The 18,800-nt window shown below is 37.2% G+C and overlaps 1 protein-coding gene across 1 annotated transcript in view; it reads right to left on the bottom strand.

Moving 5' to 3' along the window:
• Positions 1–18,800, bottom strand: part of VAT1L (vesicle amine transport 1 like) — a 63,321-nt gene that overhangs the window by 26,359 nt on the left and 18,162 nt on the right. The window contains exons 4-7 of the mRNA XM_026058594.1: positions 12,357–12,499; positions 8,885–8,988; positions 7,589–7,644; positions 5,150–5,344 (exon numbers count right to left, since the gene is read on the bottom strand). Of these exons, the coding sequence (XP_025914379.1) occupies positions 5,150–5,344; positions 7,589–7,644; positions 8,885–8,988; positions 12,357–12,499 (498 nt within the window). The remainder of the gene's footprint in view (positions 1–5,149; positions 5,345–7,588; positions 7,645–8,884; positions 8,989–12,356; positions 12,500–18,800) is intronic.

The following is an 18,800-nucleotide window of genomic DNA, read 5'->3' as shown; positions in this document are numbered from 1 at the left end:
AAAAGCTCTGGCTTAGAATCTCACTTATATAAAAATTGTATTTGCAGCTAGACCTGCAACATAACGAGTCTCAAAGAAAGGAAACTGACGTTGCAGTGAYGCTTACAAACTGAATTATGGTGCTAGGCTCTTACCACCCAGAAACATGCTATGCCCTGACCATGAGACACAGTAATTAGAATGCTCTGATGCGCATTTCAAGAACCACAGGGCTTGACCCACAAATCTGTTTAGTGCCTTGATTCCACTGATTTCAATCACAGCTAAGTGCTGAAGTATATTCTTGGATCTGGGCTACAGTTCTTGCATCGCTATTTGCTAAGTAACAAGTTGCTAAAGGCATTATTACATTATTACTACAAAACAGTGGCATGGGATTTCATTCAGTGCCCACTATAAGGTACCAGCCTGACATTCTAATATTACCAGATTATCCTCTTACTTTGTTAAGAGTAAGTAATAACTCTACTCCACAGGTTTCAGCATTTTCATCATTCTTATTGGCCCTAAGGCAGTAGAGGTCTTTGATGCCGTTGAGACATACGAATGGGATTAATACCTTTGGTATACAGAACAGATCTGTAATGAAGATGTCTTCCCATAACCTTGCTGGTCATCCATATGGCCCAAAATAGTCCAGATCTGATAACTTTCTGACATGCTGAAAGAGTCCTTTTTTAAACAGCCTAATGTGAGGGAAAGGAGCCTACAGATATTATGATGACATGGACCATGTTTTGAACTGCCACTTTCCTGACTGGCTGTTCATGTGCAAAAGTTTGTGACAGTTTTGTTTTACTTGCCATCAGTGGTACTTTAAACTGCTATAAGTCACCTACAGAAACTGCTTATAAATCCTRTGCCCATAACACGTTCTACTTCAAGTATGTATTTGGTTTTCTTTTGCAATTATAAAAAGCTGAAGAAAACAGAATTTTAATGGAAAAGTGCAACCAGTAGGTAGTTATTCAACACATTGGATTTTATGAGAACCTCCTGCTTTCATCCTGGATAATAATCTGGAATCATCCACTGTGTACAGCCAAAGATTCACAGACCCTCAAGAGAATGCTAACTCACTAAATGCACACAACAAATTAATCAGAATGAAGAAGATTGACTAACTGCAAATCAAGGATTAGATAATTAGTTACTGACAAAGAAACAACCACAGAGCTCAACAAGTATCCACTGAATACAAATTCTGTTTTAAACACTACTATCTGTAATGAAATGCATCTTACCAGACAGTCAGCTCTTTACTACACAACAGTATTTTAAGCATGTACCATCTACAAATTATCTGGTCTTTTAAACACTTCACTGCATAAACAAATAGCTGCACAACAGCGAGACATTTCAACAGCAGCTAATTTATTGTATGACTTCTCTTACCTCATGATGAATAATTTCCCAGTATTTTAAAATATCTGCAGATTTTATTACTGTCTCTCTTAGCGAAATCTTTCTTGCATTTAAATCATAAAAAGGCCGTAATAGCCCACTTGAGAACAGACTTTTAACTAGGATTTATGGATGTAAGTTTGAGATTAAAAAATTAACCTTCTTGAGCCAACACCAACAGATAAACACATCAATACAAGTAGGACTAGTCAACAGCAGTAGTCAGTAGTCTAGATCCTGATCTCCCTTGTATCCGCAATAACCTGTTGCACTGAACAACATTAAGTCACTTTTAAGTTTCCATCCAGAACAAAATCTGTCCGACTGTCTCTTCAGTCATTTGTTGAATTCATTTAAGCAGGCTGTACTGAAAAGGTGGGGTTACCCTGACCCTAAAACAAATGCCAGTGAAACTAGGAGTCCTTCTATTGACTTCCACAGCCTTTGGATGAGGACCTAAAACAGAGAAATCAGAACGCTGAGAAATATTATATCCTAATTAGAATGGTCTCATTGGCCTGTCCCAGCCTTAGAAACCCTTATTGTTCAAAAGGAATAGTATCAAGCTAAGTCTATGTAACAATTCCTGAACATTGCTATCTTGATATTATTTAGCAGTCAACTAGACATCACTTCATGTACTCCACAACATGACAGAGAAATGGAAGTCTAATAACTTCCTCTATATCCTAAGTTATTGCCACTTGAAATATTTTAAAATGCAAAAATCTCACTGTGATTACAATATTCTATAATTAACATATTCTTTTAAATACAAATTATGGACTTATGCAGAAAGTATAAAGAAATAGATGCTGTTCAAAGACCCATAACCAGGCTTTTAGAGCAATAAAATTCCTCTTACGGTTCACGGGAACCTATTAGAACAGCCACATAACCTTTCTCTGGCTGTTCTTACAAGCACTAGAAGATAAAAAGTTCTTGGCTCAGCAAGAGGTCCTGCAGCAAGCGGCCTTACACAGCAAAGGGGAATACTACTGTTGGTATACCTCAGCCTCTTCAAGGACTGCAAAGATGCTTTTCAGCTCTGACGCACAGATGGCCATTGCAACTGATACAGGACTGAACAGAAGAATTCTTGCACTGTAATACAGTTTTGGAAGAACATAAAAACACAGGGGTTTTGTGCTGGCTTTACAGAATCTGTGCTAATTTGTGAATTAATATTTGTAGAAAGAAGGAATACATGAAAACAAATGCAGATACAGAGCAAGTGAAACAAGCTGAAGGGATCTGCTGGGGATATGCCTTTCATACATAAAATCAAACGCTTTATGTATGAGATGATACATTTAGTTATTTAACATCAAACATTTGGAAATGTGCCCCATGGTTAAGGGTCTTCTGAGCATTCTCCTTAAAAATATTTTCATTTTGAATTTCACTTACTGGATTTAAGCTCATCTCTATGAGAGAATTACTAGTCAGAGGACAAACGGATTGTCCTGTGAGCCTTTGGAGAGGGTGACATTTTTCCATAGACAACTATTCAGATCATTCATTTTCAAATGCAATGCAGGGAGTCCATATTTTTGCCACTCTCTAGTTAAACATGCATATTCTCAAGGCTCATATGGGTCAGGAAATTCCTCAAACAGCAGCTGGTCATATTGGTTAGTCTCTAATCAACAAGACTGACAGCAATCAGATGGAAGCGGACATTTCAAGAAAATCAGATTACTCAATAGGAAATGAAAAGCAATCAAATGTCAACCTCTGGGGATGGAGGGAGTTTGGAGCTATGGAGTTAAACCAAGAAACCTCCCAAAACAGAACAAAAATACACACCAACATTTCTTAATCTGGTTGCATTTAGTCCTCAACTATGACACATCTTTCTGTGCATCGTATTACCTTTATTCTGAGAATCTGAACTGAAGGTATTTATAAACCCACAAAAATACCCCACAAATAAAACGATAATGCCCAGAATGAACAGTAATACTTTGCAATCAATTAAGAACACCTCTAGCACTGTTATATTCCTGAAGATACTAGCCAGTAATTTCCTTTGTAATTTGCCAGATAGATGATGAAAAGCGAGCAGGCTCGATAAATGAGCTGTAGTTTTCTAGACTGCAGTCTTTAACAGATGTATTTACACATTTCGCAGTCTAACAGTAGAAATGCTGCATGTTACTAACAAATGTTATATGAAGTGTTACCAAACAAAAATCTCCCAACAAATTCCCATCATGTTGACTATTAAAATTAGCCTGCAACATGCAATTTTTCTCTTTTTACTTTTCTCTTCTTGATCAAGACATGTTAGGCTATTGTTACTGTTTTAACTACCCTTTTCTTACCAATACAGGAAAAGTACATGTGCACGCGCACAAAGAAATTGCAGAATGCCTGTCTAGAGAACTATGTCAGTTAATTTTTTAAATACTTTGTGAGGTCATTTAATAAATGAAACAAAACAGGTCAAAAACCTAACTCTGATCTTGGTTCTATTTTACACTGCTCTTTAAAGCACTTCCCCTTTCAGACAAGGCCAGGGCAATTTTGTCTTGCCTGACCTCAGCCTGAGCCTGCTGCTCTTTATCCAACACCTGATTTCCCTTAAGCAGTTTGACATTTCAGTTCATTTAGTCAAAATTAGCGACAGAGCCAAATGCCACTCCCATGCCACTGGCTGGTAAGCCCAAGGTGTTATGGAGTTGCTAATGGTGAGAGTGTGGACTCAAACAGACCTTATAGAGAAGCAGGAACAGATTCCTTGGGGAAGATACAGACGAAGGCTTCCTGGTGATGTTATTGTTCCCGCTTCACATTTTGCTGGAGAGGAACAAATGGAGCCCATGTAGGGCTGGACCATTTGTATCTGCTGTATCAAATAAAGAAGTTCCCACACTGGTGTAGACTAGGGACAGATGCAGTGAGAGGATGATGAGACACACAGTTTCCACATTAGCATGACCTGAGGCAGTACACACCTTGACACACAACCTGGCAAAGGCGAGCACAACCCCCAGTGAACACTGCAGCATATCCTGCTCCCATGGAATCTGTTGCGCTACTATAATTGTGTCATTTCCTTATATGTTAATATCTGTTTATACTTCTAAGAATACTGAAGTTCATGTATTGGTATTTTAGGTATAAAGTTTTCAGAAAACAGTGCTTTGGCCAAGGGCTTATATCTAATGAGTCTATTATGATCAGATTAGCTCATTCACATTCCTTTAAGGAGAGCTGAACAATTAGAAGGAAAAAAAATATCCTCCATGAATTTAACATACATTAAAAGAGAATTCTGATTTGACTGTATCTGCAACACGTTTTCAGTAACTTCCCCAAAACCTTCAAGCTTCTAAGATTTGCTAGTGTAAATATAAAACTGAAACTTAAGCTTATGTATTTGATCTTTCACTCAGAGTAATTTTAAGTTCCTTTCAATTATAATATCTGCATTTCATGCTGCATTCGCTAGCTACAAATTTCATGCATTTAAGAAACAATTTTCTGAGATTCAAAAACCACATTTATTATTAGTGTTTTCAAGAAAGTAGCACAGAGCATTTGAAACTCCAGATATATTTACTAAAAAAAATGTGTGAATAGTTCGGGATCATGCAGGTTCTGAATGGCATGTGTTTCAGAGACAATTTTTGCACAAACTGAAAAACAAATACATTAATAACTAGAAATCCATTATTTAAATATAATTTTACAGCTAGAAATGTAAATTTTGAAATGCAAAAAGAAATTTTGCTCCTACCTCTTCCAAGGCCCATAAGGAATCAACCACAGGCTTGATCTTCTTATTATTGTATAGATTTATGAGTTTGTCCATTACACTCTTGATCAAGCTACCTCGATTCTGTTTGAAAAGTAGATTCAACAGAGAAAATCCAGCAATGACTTTGTTCTCCTCATACAGCTTGATAGGATTTACCTTCTCAACCTGCCACCACTGGAAAGAAAGAAATGACAGCAGGGTTAGAACCACACTCTTCAAGACATGCACAGAAAAGTTCACAAGACTGTCTGTGCAAACACGATACACTAATCAAAGTGAGAGATCAGATTTCCATGACTCATCCATCTGTTCTGACATAACAGCCAGAGAAGCGGGAAGGATGGCTTGATCTCCAAATTACATTTGTAGAGCTGGCTCTCCTGTTTACAAGCATTTTATTTGAGAAAAAGGTAATAAAGGATGCAGTTGCTGAATAATGTGGAAACAAACTACAGATTTTTATGCATGACCGTAGGCTATTATAAGAATGATGAACAGCTCTGTTTTTAGGACATGGAATTAGAAATAAGGGATCTGGACCTCCCTTCTTAGTTCTGCTGCTATCCTTTTTTGTGACCTCAAGAGAGCCACGTAAGCATCTAACCTTTGCGAGCAGCTCTCTACTATTGCTCTTCTCTCAAAAGAGCAAAGAAACGACATACGGCTTAGCTAGCTTCCATTCCACCCATTAGTATGTTTGTGGTTTGTGAGCATGCCTCATAAGATCTAATGAAATTATTTTATCTCATTTAGTCCAGGAGCATCCTGAAGACAGACTCCTCTTCCCAGTAAGTTTTATCTGAATGGGTCAATTTTTAATTAAAATTTTCATACAATTTTGATGAGTTAATTTTACAGTATTAATTACATTACTATAGAAACTAGTTATACTTTTCTAAACAATCTGATGCACTACTTAAAACTTTATTATATATTGCCTTGGTTTTCTTACTAATCTTTGGAAGTAGCATTGGAAAGAGCATTTGGAGAAAAGAACCATTTTACAGTAAAAATATTCTATTGTTTTAAGGGTTTTTTCATAGTTCTGAACTTGAAATCAACAGTTTTATTTAATTTTTATGTTAGGGTAGTCAAACACCATGCTGGCAGCAAGGAATTCCAGAGAGCCCCCACAAAACTGAGTGGGCAGGCAACAAGGTGGCATAGAAACTTCAATATAGACAAATACAAGGTTGGGGGGAAAATTATCTCAATCGTGCCACGGATGCTGATACTGGAAATGGCAGCTGCAATTCAAGAAATAAGTCTGGCAGATGAGGGGTGGAAATCAAATAAATTGTTCTATTCTTCTTAAAAAAAATAAATAAATACCAGTACTATCCGAAAAATATTTCGGTTGAACCTGCCTGCTGTCAATGGACCAATCTACCTTACAGGTTTTACAATGTGTGGCAATCACATGCCGGACACAGTTATATTATTAGTAAAAAGGACCCTTAATAAATATTATCTTGTTTTATTTCAAAAAGGCATGACAACAACAAAGATTGTGTCACTATAACTGTCGAGAAAAGTTAGGAGGCAAAGCATATTCTTGCTTCTTGTTAGAGTCTTTGTTTCATCTTGATTTGACTTCCACAGAGGCTTTTGAAGTTAATTTCTCTTGGGAAGGGGCTGTTGCTGGAAGCTGTTAATGAGCTCTTGGTAGAAAGATTTTATGATCTGTCTTTAGTCAGGACTTCTCCCCTCTGTCTCATCTGAAGGAATCGCTTTCACACCTGGTTATTTCTCACTAGCAGTTTATTTGATGTATTTGTCCTTTTTTGTCTTTAAGTTTTCTGACCAGATTTTGTTGCTGTAGTAAGCTGAAGAACAATTTTTTAACATTTGAGTTCCGATTTTGTTGACATCAGTGAGAAAAAAATGTAACAGCACAATCTCTTTGGTGTCATTTGAAAGGGAAGTGAAGGAGAACTGAAAAATGCATTTCTGTATGGAACTAATCTCTGAAAAGCTGGAAATAACTAGACACAGCCCAGTCTTAAGAGATAAAGATCTCCTTTAATTCATTGCACTGTACTGACAATTTTTTCAGAAATAAGGAACCTACAAGGCAGTTATCCTTATCCATGGATATGACATTCTACCATCAATGATAAACAATGCACTCCGATTTTAAACATAGCTGTACAAGTGATATATGTCTGTTAGCTAACAATTTAAATACACATTGCACATAGATCCAGTTCCTGTCTAGCTGTTACATCAAAAGAAAACATGTCAGATCACATTGCATTCACAAAAATCTTCATTTTAGCAACATGAGATCTAACAACTTAATGGAGATGAAAGAATGATAAAGATGAGAATGTTTCAAAAAAAAAAAAACAAAAAAAAACAAAAAAACACCCGAGGTTAGAGGAGAGTGGAGCAGAATAACAACAGTGTAACACTTACCGATTTCGCAAAACTGAAGAAGCTTTTTGTTTCCCCAGTAACCATGTTAGATGAACCTGTAAAAGATGAGTACATTTACAGACAACTTATTACATGCTGACAAGCAGACCATTTACTATATGTAAAATGGTTTCTGTGATTCATACTTTAGAAAAAATTTTCTCCACAGGTTTAAAATGGATTAGTAGATGTCCTTTTACTTTGGGAATAAACAACGAAGAAGCCAAGGTGACAAAGCCCTACAAGTTAATAGATATTCTGAGATCACAAAAACATAATTTCTTAAATCTTCCAAAAACAAAAAACAGGTTAAGTGTCACAAAGCATTTTGACACCAAATCTCTTCTATAGCTCTCTACTTCTCTGCAGTAAAATGCTATCCGCCTCTAACACACTATCATTTAGGAGCTATCACTACATTGATGTTCTTTCTCTCTCATCAGCAGATACCATCAGAGGTCTGACTAATACATGGGTGATTGTACATACACAGAACACTTAAACCTGCTAACAAGAGTAATGACGATTCACTTGGCTTGAACTTCATTACAGACAGGCAGCCAGGTTGGCTTCTACAGTCCAAGCAGATGTTTGAGTGACAATGTATTCAGTGTTATTGCTACTCGGCTAGCTAGACGAAAGCACAAGAAAGCAGCTATGCTTATCCATGACGTCATTCCACCTTCCACTGCAATATAGATATAGTCTTCATTTCAAAAGCTAAGCAATCCCTTCAGCTGTCTTTCTACAGAACCTGGCCAACTGTGGTTTCATCATCAACAAACACCAAAGCAGGCAGGCAAAGCTGCAGGAGAGAGATGTCTACTCTGTATGCATAGCAGCCAATGTACATAGTCTTGTCAAATGAAGACTAGAAATTTCTTCTTCAAAGCTTCTTCCAAGTTTCCTTCCCACAAGAACAGAATTCTGTTTTATTACAATTTCCTTGGCCATACTATTTGATCCCTGTGGTCCATAAAATTAGAGAACCAAGCATTCTCCTACACGTTTTTTTTTGTGTGCCTCATTTTAACAAATGATGGTAACAATCTGAAACAAACATACAGTTTCAGTTTGGGATTTTTTTTAAGAGTTTTTTTATAAGCCTTTGTGTCTCAGTAATTTAGTCTATGCTCAGCCTCACTAAAATTCTCAACTGGAAATGGCCAAATTGAGAAAATCAGCCACACAGATAAGCCTCAAGTTCTGGAGGGGGTAGCACGGATGATTTTAAAAGAGCTTTTGTGCTTAGCAAAGCCGTAGTTTTGAAATATGTACCTGGACTTTTCCACTCACCATATAAAATGTAAGTCCCAAGTGGTTTGAGAAGACTGAGGCCTTTCCCAGTATTTTCTCCACACAGACAGTCCAAAACAATATCTACTCCTTCTGTTGAGATTCTAAAATGCAAGCAAGAAATCTCATTTTTCAGTAGGATCCAAGGTATCATTTAAACAGCATGATACAGGCTGATTATTACATTTCAGCAACCCAAGCCTTTCAGGCTTAGAAGAAGGGGAAAACATTTTGTTCCCCCTTTGTGAGGACTTACAGTAAAATTATATTATCACAAAGCAGCCTATGGACAAAAAGCTCTTTAATGTGAATGAGTGTCAGAGAGAGAAAGGAAGACATTTTTGTTATTCCCATCTCTTGATGTTCTTTTACTGAATTCATAAGGAAATAGCTCTTCTTATCCCAGTTCATCTCAGACAGAAGACTTTTTAAATAACTTTACCAGGCATATCGTTTTGCTTCAAATTTTGCATCAGCTAGGCCCCAGCAGAAAGTTAATTTAAGCACAAAGAGAAGTCAACAGTAGCTAACTACCTAGCTCTAAGGATACAATTGGGCTATATTATAGAAAGTAGAAAATATTTATAATGTTTCCATAAAGAGCTTGAATATTTATAATGCTTCAATGAACAGCTCTGTGAATGCAATGTCAAAATCTTGTTGAAGAGAAAAATATGCTCAAATATCCTGATTTGGGTTTTCTTTCCGGCAAAACACGAACTTGCCAAATCTTGTCACTAGTTTGACCCAAGCCTAATATTCTACCTCCTAACCATGTAGATAGCCCAAGCAGTAGTAAATTCTTGATTAATAAACTTTAATTTAACAATTATGCAAATCACTAGTGCAGACACTATCATAAAATTGCAACCTTGAGACTATCAAAGATTTAAGGGGCAGACAATAGCGTCTAATTACCAGGAACATCAATTATCTCTTGATGACCATACCTTCTGCAGTGGTATAATTACAATTAGAAGCGAGGAAAGAAGCTTTGTAACTTGTAAGGCATCTTTCTGTTTCCTCACAAAACAAAGGTGATACTCATACATCCACTGGTAACAAAGGGCAACAAAATTGGACAAGTTTACTCTTGGGTACTGTTGCCTTGTGTAGAGTAATCATTTATACTCAGGCCACTGGATGAGGTTTCACTGTAAATGCATAATGACTTGCAATCCAACAGCTTTCAGTGGCTTCCACGGTTGCACTGGTTCCTCACCCCTATAAGTATTTCCATGTTTGTATCACTCTGATGTTTGGTTTTTGACTTTGCTCCCTGTTGAAAGCTCCTCCCTGGAGTATTTCAGTCACCTGCAACAGAGCAAGTTCCTACCACCACCTTTTCTCAAGCCACCCTCTCCTGCTCACAACCCCTCCACAAAGGAAGAGCTTCCCCTTCCCTTAAAAGGGTTCCGCCTAAACCTGTGTGCAGCAGACAGGCAAAGGCAAATGAGCAATCTTCCCTGTTAGCCAGCCAAACCTTTTAAACAGAATATAGCATACAGCTAATATCCAGCAAAGCAAAACTGGATCAAACGGCTACGTCATCCATCTCACCGCCACTTTCAAAAGGCAACCAGACATTCAATTTGTCTTTATAGTGGTCTCAAAATTATCACTGTACTTGCTTTTTCAATGGAAAGTGAAAATACACCATATCCAGATTTGAGAAACAAACCAGAGTATTGGCATATTTTTGTAGTGCCAGTTCTGTCTTTTAATTAGCATCGTCAGATGTGCCAATACTTCACACCTCCATTCTGTTAAGAGGAGAGAAGCATGAACCAATGCATTGCATCTCCATTTCATGTTTTGTACCCACTGGTTCTCTGTCCTTTTGGCCTAATTGCAAGGTGCAAAAGTGTGTGAAAATCCAAGACCACTAAAAAGCATTTTAACAGATGCCACATAGCATCTGTTTTGATTTCACTAGTTACTGTCTGATACAAAGAGTTGGGGGTGGTGCCAGGGAACTGTTCTGAAAAGAACTATCCTGATGAAGAGCAGAAGCAGCCAATGTTATCTGCAGTCATGAAGTCACCAGAAGTTAAAGGGGCTTTTAACGCTGATTTCTCTTGTACGTGCTCCCACATCACATACCTGCTTACATCAGGTCTTCTGTTGCTCCTGCCAAGAGTTAGGATTAAGGTTGGTTTTGAATTCTGATTAACAATTTCAAGGAAATTCAAGTGTTCCCTTTTGCTGAGTCAATGTTTATAAAGTGGGGCATGCTAGAATTCAGCCTTCACCTCACTACAGCAACTTCCCAGGGGCGTAGGTATGTATACTTCCGCAAAAGAAAAGCTATTAAAGAAAATGTGCTACAATTCTTCTGAGCTGTAAGAAAATGGCAGAGATGTCACCTGTTGGACAATGCCTATCTTTCATGATGAAATTTCCTATGGAAAATTTCAGGATTTTCAGGGTTTTTTTCCCCTGTGTTATAAAATGCCCTTTGTAATAGATCACTTCAGTAGTTCTCTTCAGTCCTTGGGAGTGGTCCAGAAACAGTGGCAGGGCACCCTGGTTCAACACTCCTTCCACACCAGTCTGGACTGACAGCAGCTCAGACAAAGCCAACTGTACACAAAAGGCCCTCTGAGGGCCTCATATCAAAGGACCTTCTAAGGCTTCGCATATAATTCTGAGGAATGCATCAGTTTGACAGGAAGCCTGTAAACTGCACTGCGTTGGGGTGGCCCTTGAAGAAGTTTCTTGTGTTTTTTTCCCAGCTACATAATGTAGTATTTTGACAGATTCAAGATGCAAGGAAAACATTCTTATTTGTCTGACAAGTAAAATTAAAAAGACATTTTTTTCCTAAGACCTTCCTATTAATTCTGAAGGTTTGCCACCTATATCAATATCTAAAAATAGATATAGTTAGACAAACTGAAAAACAAAGTACTTGAAAGCTTCTAAATGGAAATGGAAGCACACACACGACAACTTCAGAAGGCAATGGAATGATTATAATCTGAAAGCAAACAAGCAAACAAAATCTAAGGATCTGAAATTAAAACAGACTTCATGGTGCTCTGATATCAGTGCCTTGCAGAACATAAAATCCCAGGCAGATGGAATCACACCAGAGAATTCCTCCAAAACCTGGGTAACTTATAAATCCACTGAAAATTACTTACTCTGTGAACTACAGTGAACTACTACATATATGCCAATAACAGGAAATTAGATCCCTCCATTGAGATCTTCATTATTTTTCACTTAATTTACTTGGCTTGCAACAGATGAACATGAGATGAGATAAGACGAGCTTACATTGCTTGTAAGGAAAGAGAGAGATGCTTGCTATCTTGTCCCTTGTAGTGGGCAGGCGAAATATCTAGAATAAACTATAGTTCCCAAACTCACAAATTTAATCTCTTCCCATAGAAATGATCTCCCGAGTATTTTTCTTAGTATTTTGCTAGGTAGTACATAACTCTTACTTGGGAAAATAAAAATATACCTTTTTACTTCTTGAACATAGTCTGAATTTCTGTCAAACAGGTGAGTTACTGAATCTTTGATTGCTTCATGTTTGAAAGACGAAGCTGTTCCAAAAACAGTAACATTGGGAATAGTTGAACAGAGCTGAGCAACAGCTTGACCCTGCAAATATATTATTATATTAGTTCACAGACATGGACTTGGCTGAAAAACTTTGCAACTGCCAATTCACTCATGATACAGCAAAATCAAAGGCTGACCATATGCAAGCAATTCCCAGAATAATTTCATACCAGTACAATGCAATTCAGTAACAGGAAAAAGAGTACACTTAAAGCAAAAGGATATCCTGGAAAAAAAGTAACTGGAGGAATAAACTGAGTTTAATCCATCAGAAAATGTATCAGAAAAGAGTTGTTYTTGTTCTTTTTAACAAAGGCAGTGTAATTTAAGGGAAATGGTGTTAATCTACAAGGAATGCCCAAAATTATTACTGAAGGAGTGCATGAAGAATATTTCTAGTTTTCTACTTTGCATCCTATGTGCATTTTTGAACAGCATTAAACAAGCAGGATCTTTCATACAGCAAAAGAGCACAAAAAGCGGTTATTATCAGACTAGAAAATTTTGATGTAAATTTAGTGTCTGAAATGACAACTCATATAGTAATTGTTGTTTTTACAATTAACATCATCCCTTTAATGAAGAGGGAAAAGCTAAGAAGGACACAGAGCTGCTTCAAATGTTTCTTATGTCATTTTCTAAATCTAGCAATATTCTTAAAAATGCTTTTTAGGATTTTATTTGGCTTTGCACAGTATGTTTCACTATTTCCTAGCTGAAGCTTTGCATTGGTTTATTTACCACTACTATTATGACTTTTTTACTTATAGAAAGCCATACTTCCTCTAGAAACTGATAAACAAAGCAAYTGAAAAGAAACTAGAAAACTCTCATAGCTACATCTTCCAAAATTTTGAATTCTACAAACCAGAAAATTAAAACACAGATTTTTTTGCACAATTGTTTCTTCATTTTAATAGCTCTAAAATTTAATATTTTTGTTACAACACTGGCATCTAAGTATTCATCTTAGTACCATGCATATCACTTAATGTCCTGTGGAAAAGTGATTATTTACTTCCGCCTTCACCACTTCCATTTTAAGGCAACTTTGAGGACAGTACAATCATTCTCCCTTCAAAACTACTGTGATATGAATTAAAGCATAGGGTAAGATCATTTTTTGAGCTATGAAATTTGAACACAGAGACTTTACATAGTATTTCCCCCACTATATATTGTTTCTATGTGAATATTCACTGCACTTGCAATTGTCCTCACTAGTCTTTTCATGAGAGCCCCATGAGTAACACTAACTCTTTGCACTTCGTACCTCAGTACAACTTTGATAGATTCCACACACAATTCCAGCCCTCTTTTAGCAGGGAACACCTTGCAGCACATTATGCCAGAACAGAATTACTGGCAGATAATATAAACGTACATGTTTCCTCTGGTACTTAGATACAGCTTTTATTCTTAATGTTTCTGTGGTCCTAATAAGGAAGATGTAGTGGAACCAGTCCCAATACAGCATCTAGTCTACCATTCCTGAGAAGTCACGTTTTCTTACTGTCGCAGTAGGCGTTAGGGAAACCGACTGTTAGGGAAACTGTCCAATCCAGTGTCCCTAACAGAAGGGGACAGCAGGTTGGTGAGAGAAATAAAGCACATTAAAGCAAATCTGTTTTACCTCTTATTATTTCCCAAAACAATCATTACTGATGATTTAGAAGGCAGGACTAGCCATGAGTCACATTAACAGGTCCATCCAGTCCCGTACCTCATCTTCAAAAGTGATCAATAGCAAAGGGCAGAAAATGGCCTAGAGCATGTACACGGAAATCGTTCTCCTAGTATAACCTCTCAGCTTCTGGAAATAAACAATTTAGAGGCTTTCTGAGCTGAAGGCAGCATCTAACAGCTCTGACTTCTGCTGAATTTCTCTTAATTCATATTTGAAATCCTGTGTACTTCTGGCCCACACAGCTTCCAGTGTAAGATTTTTTTCTCTACTGATTTTTAAATGAGCTTGTAGGAAGTATGCCATTTCTTGCAGCAGATAACGTGCAAATTTCATGTCATATTTTCAAATTCTGGATTTTCAAACAGAACCATGGTTCTTTTCTAATGCAATGCTGAAAATTACAGTACTGAAAAGGAGAACTCATCTTGCCCTGTGACAGGCAGGCCCAATTTCTTCTCATCTACACACACGTGTACATGCATCCACTCACACACACAGGTATTAAATTTATATAATTACTCCCAATCTAGAGTAACTGGAACAAAAGCAAAAGCTTGTCGGACTAGAGAAGAAGCTGTGCAAAATATCTGTACAAAGCTTGTTTTTGCCCTCTGTCATGCAGGTATTTGCCTAAATTCATGCAGGTGTCCCTTAGGATTTCAAACTGATCTGGATCAAATTCTGAGTGAAAGTATATTCTCTGGCTGTAGCCACAGAGGCAAAGGATTCTGCTTTCATGAGATACTCATTTCCAGCCCATGGTTTTCACAAGAAACCAGACAACACTGAAATGCCTCCTTCTTTTCTTCCCCAAGGCAAGAGGCCATGAACAATCCCAATCTTGCACGTAGATCCCTCACAGACACCAACTGGAACAGCATGCTCCTGTGGGCTCACTGGATCCGGTCTCCTGGAGGCCTTCTGCAGAGGAATACATGGTGGCCTCTGCAAGCGCCTCCCACAGGATGAAGATCCTGTGTCTGGGCAGAATACCACTGGAGGAAATCAGGTGCCATGCTACTATTTGGGTAGGACTTGGGCAGGATTTCTGCTTTCAAGTATCTGTAACTTCTAATTTCATGAGGCTGAGAGAAGGGAGGCATTGCATAAACACCGAGATATCCAATTTCAAAGAAGGTCCCAACAGACCATCCTTTTACAATTCCAGTTTTTGTTGTTGCTGCTTTGTTAACACACTAACAAATAGAAGACAGATTTTTGGTAGACAAATTCCACCTCTTGTTGCAACTGCATTATTCCATGGGAACCAGCATGGTTACATGAATATGCCCAGAAGCAAGAACTGGCACTGTGATTCTAAAAATAACGTCTGACTGAATTTAGCAGATTTGTATTTATATTTACAGGCAAAAGATCGTCATTTGTAAACTGTATGCATGACTAGTAAAATCATCCATGGAGAAACATATTTCTTTTCATTCCAACCAGAAACACCGATTATTTGTATGTAAATACCAGTAATCAGTGCTTGGGTTTTATTTACAATAGGATAATTAGATAACTCTGCTTACCCTGGGGGTCTTGGCATCCTCCCATATAATGCTGAATGTAATTGCTAGTGACAATCCTCTAAGTTGAGCCTCTCAAGAGAGGACAACATTATTATTTATATAGGGTGCCACCCAGGAGTTTCAGACTGTTTTTTTACTGGGTTAGTCAGTAAACAGCTACACAGCAAGGCACAGATAATGCGATCCTTTGCACAGGTACCAATAGACAAATGGAAGAGAGCAAAAAGGATGCATTATCATTCTTACTTTACAGATGAGAAATGCAACAGCACAGCAAATCAAACTACCTGTCCAATGACTCGGAGGAACTCATAGCAGGACCCAGATCTGAATGCTGACTTGTAGCACCAATATCAATTTGTAATCTAATATCAAACATAAACCACCTTTTCTTTTTAAAATCATCCATTGTTTTCTTAGGTTGGAATCCCTCATTTCTTAAAAATCATAGGAAAATCCACTCCTGAGGGTCCTTACCTCACAGGATGCAATGAATTTCAGGAGCGGAAGAGGCTTCACTCTTCTCATACTTCATTTCTCTGTTACTTACCTTCTCARTCTGAAGCCCAGATTTTAGCCTCCAAAAATATTGTAACACAAAATTACAAAATTCAGATTAATTTTTCTTGTATCTTTCTTATTACTAGTTATTTTTACAACCAATCTTCTTTTGCCATTTTCTATGCCTCCCTGAAAACTAATGCCCACAGTGATTTAGATAAGTCAATATTTCATAATGTATGCTAGTAGAGTGAAATTCTGCCCTATTGATCTATGCTCTAACTAGTTTTCTGCATTTTCTATCTAACTTCAAAGGAGAGGGATAATAAGTATGTCCTGAATCAAAAGCAATAAATGTTTAAAAGGTCTAATATTAGAGTAGAAAACATCTTGTTTTTTATCCTGCGAAGGAAGATTAACATTTGACTAAGTGACTGTCAGACAAATAGCAGAAATGCACAAAATGCCCAAGATGTGCATAAACTCCTGACTCAAACTGGTTAGTACATCCTCTGTAAAGATAAGCATATCTAAAACCCCAGATCAGAATACTTTTGAGCTTTCTGTGGATATTTAAAGCCTAAAACTGACTCATATGACCAGTATTTTCGTAATTGGATGAACAAGAACACTGAAGTATTTTGAGGCAATTCCACAGAACATTCTTCTAAAGCTTTTTGAAGATCTTAATTTGACATTAATTTGTACATATTTTTGTGGAATGTATTCTTAATATTCATACTTCAGAGGTCTAGGAATAAAGGCTGATATGGGACTCTTCATGTTTTCACCACTGAAATGGTAGAACTGAACTCAACCTATGAATTCAAATATTTTGCTAATTTCTGCGCAATTTGATTAAGCTCCAGAACAGCAGTATGGCTCCACAGGTCACTCTGAAGTCTCTTTTCTAATCCCTTAAGTCATTTAGCTACCTCGGGATTAATAGCTTGTGTTTAGAGGGCTATACATTTTAATTGCAAATATGTGAGGCCTCAATGTTCATGTCCACAATATACAGAAATGCAATTTGCAGAAAGGGTTTTGCAGCTGGAAGGAAGAACATCCTCTTCCCAGTGCCACAGAGCAGCAGGTGGGTTGCTCAATATCCAGGTTGACTCCTGCCCCACTGCACAGTCTTACCAGGAAGCACCATTTGATCATGGGGTCACACCACTGTCCTGTCCTTTGGTTTCCAAAGCCATTCCCCTCCTAAAAAAAGAGCTTTGCAGTAAACAGAGAGAAAAAGAGGGCTTTCAGTTTCCTCCCTGCCCACTGCCCAGACAAAACCATCTCATTTCTGCTACCCTTCAACTTTCACCTTGGAGGCCACATGAACAGAGAAGCAGGCAAACTGCTGTCAGAAAAAACGTATGGATGCCAAAATCCTCTGAGTGGGTGTGTAATTAGATGGACATGATTTCAAAAATGAAAACAAAGCTCTTCATACATCTGATTTTTCATATATGATGTAAATTTCTAAATACAGTCTGTATAAATACAGACTAGGTTCTTGCTTCCTGAACCTGGAAATTTTTTTAAAAAATTAAGGAAAAAAAAAGAAATTATCACTTGGACAATTAAATACATCTTTAACAGGATTTAGCAGTCTTTGAATAAACCAAAAAATTGTTTCATTGAAGTGATGGACATGATTACAAAATAGTTCCTTAAAATAGAATTAATCTTCTTAAAAAAACAAAAACCTACCCCCCCAAAAAAACCCATATTTTTTAATAATGCTCATCATGCAGAACTCTATACAGCGAGTCCTCAAAGAAATGGAATAACTTGGATTAAAGTGTTCTGTGGAAATGAAGTGTCTCTCATAATACCGGACTTGGCATAGCAGTCTTGTATCTCTCTAGCTTCCAAGTCAATATGATGGATTCTTTTTCAAGGGATCCTGTCAATTTATAAACCCCATGTGTTGAATCTAATATAAACATATGATTCCTGTAGAATCTATTATGAATGCATATGCTTATATTAATTTTAGTTCCAGTGAAATGATTGAAATTTCTACATGTTCCTTTGTTTTAAAGCACAACATTAAACCTGCAGGGTTGAGAACTTCTAATACTGAGATAATCACGGAAAAGCAAACTTTTAAAAGTAAAAATGAGTAGACTGTTCTGTGCATTTAAACAATTTAAATGTCATTGACATTTAAAACTCAATATAGAAAGTATAAATAGAAGAAAATTTACTAATCTAATTAGTTTGTTAATACTAACAAAACATCAGTTGACATGTAAATAAAGGGTGTTAACGGCTTTCTGAAAGGATCCGATTTAACAACACAAGCCAGATCCTCTGTCTGAAGTGCCAGCAGTGCACTGATTTACAACAGCTATGGATCCGTATATTTTTATGAAAGCTATTTTATTTGCTATTATGCAAACTGAGCTGAGCCTAGCCTTAGATTATGAGGGAACAAACCATCTAAAAGATACCATTCAGCAAAACTACATCAATTAGAATGAACAGCATCAGTACAAACTGATCATTTCTTGGGTATACTTTTGCAGCCCAGAGGTGCTACCAAGGTTTTTTTTTTTTTTTTTTTTAATCATTCAGATTTAATCTTGCACAAGAACCCTTTCTAGAATTGAATGTG

This window comes from Apteryx rowi, unplaced genomic scaffold (assembly GCF_003343035.1).
Source record: "Apteryx rowi isolate R43461 unplaced genomic scaffold, aptRow1 scaffold_1, whole genome shotgun sequence".
In the NCBI taxonomy this organism is placed as follows: domain Eukaryota; kingdom Metazoa; phylum Chordata; class Aves; order Apterygiformes; family Apterygidae; genus Apteryx; species Apteryx rowi.
This window is presented reverse-complemented; position numbering and strand designations above follow the sequence as displayed.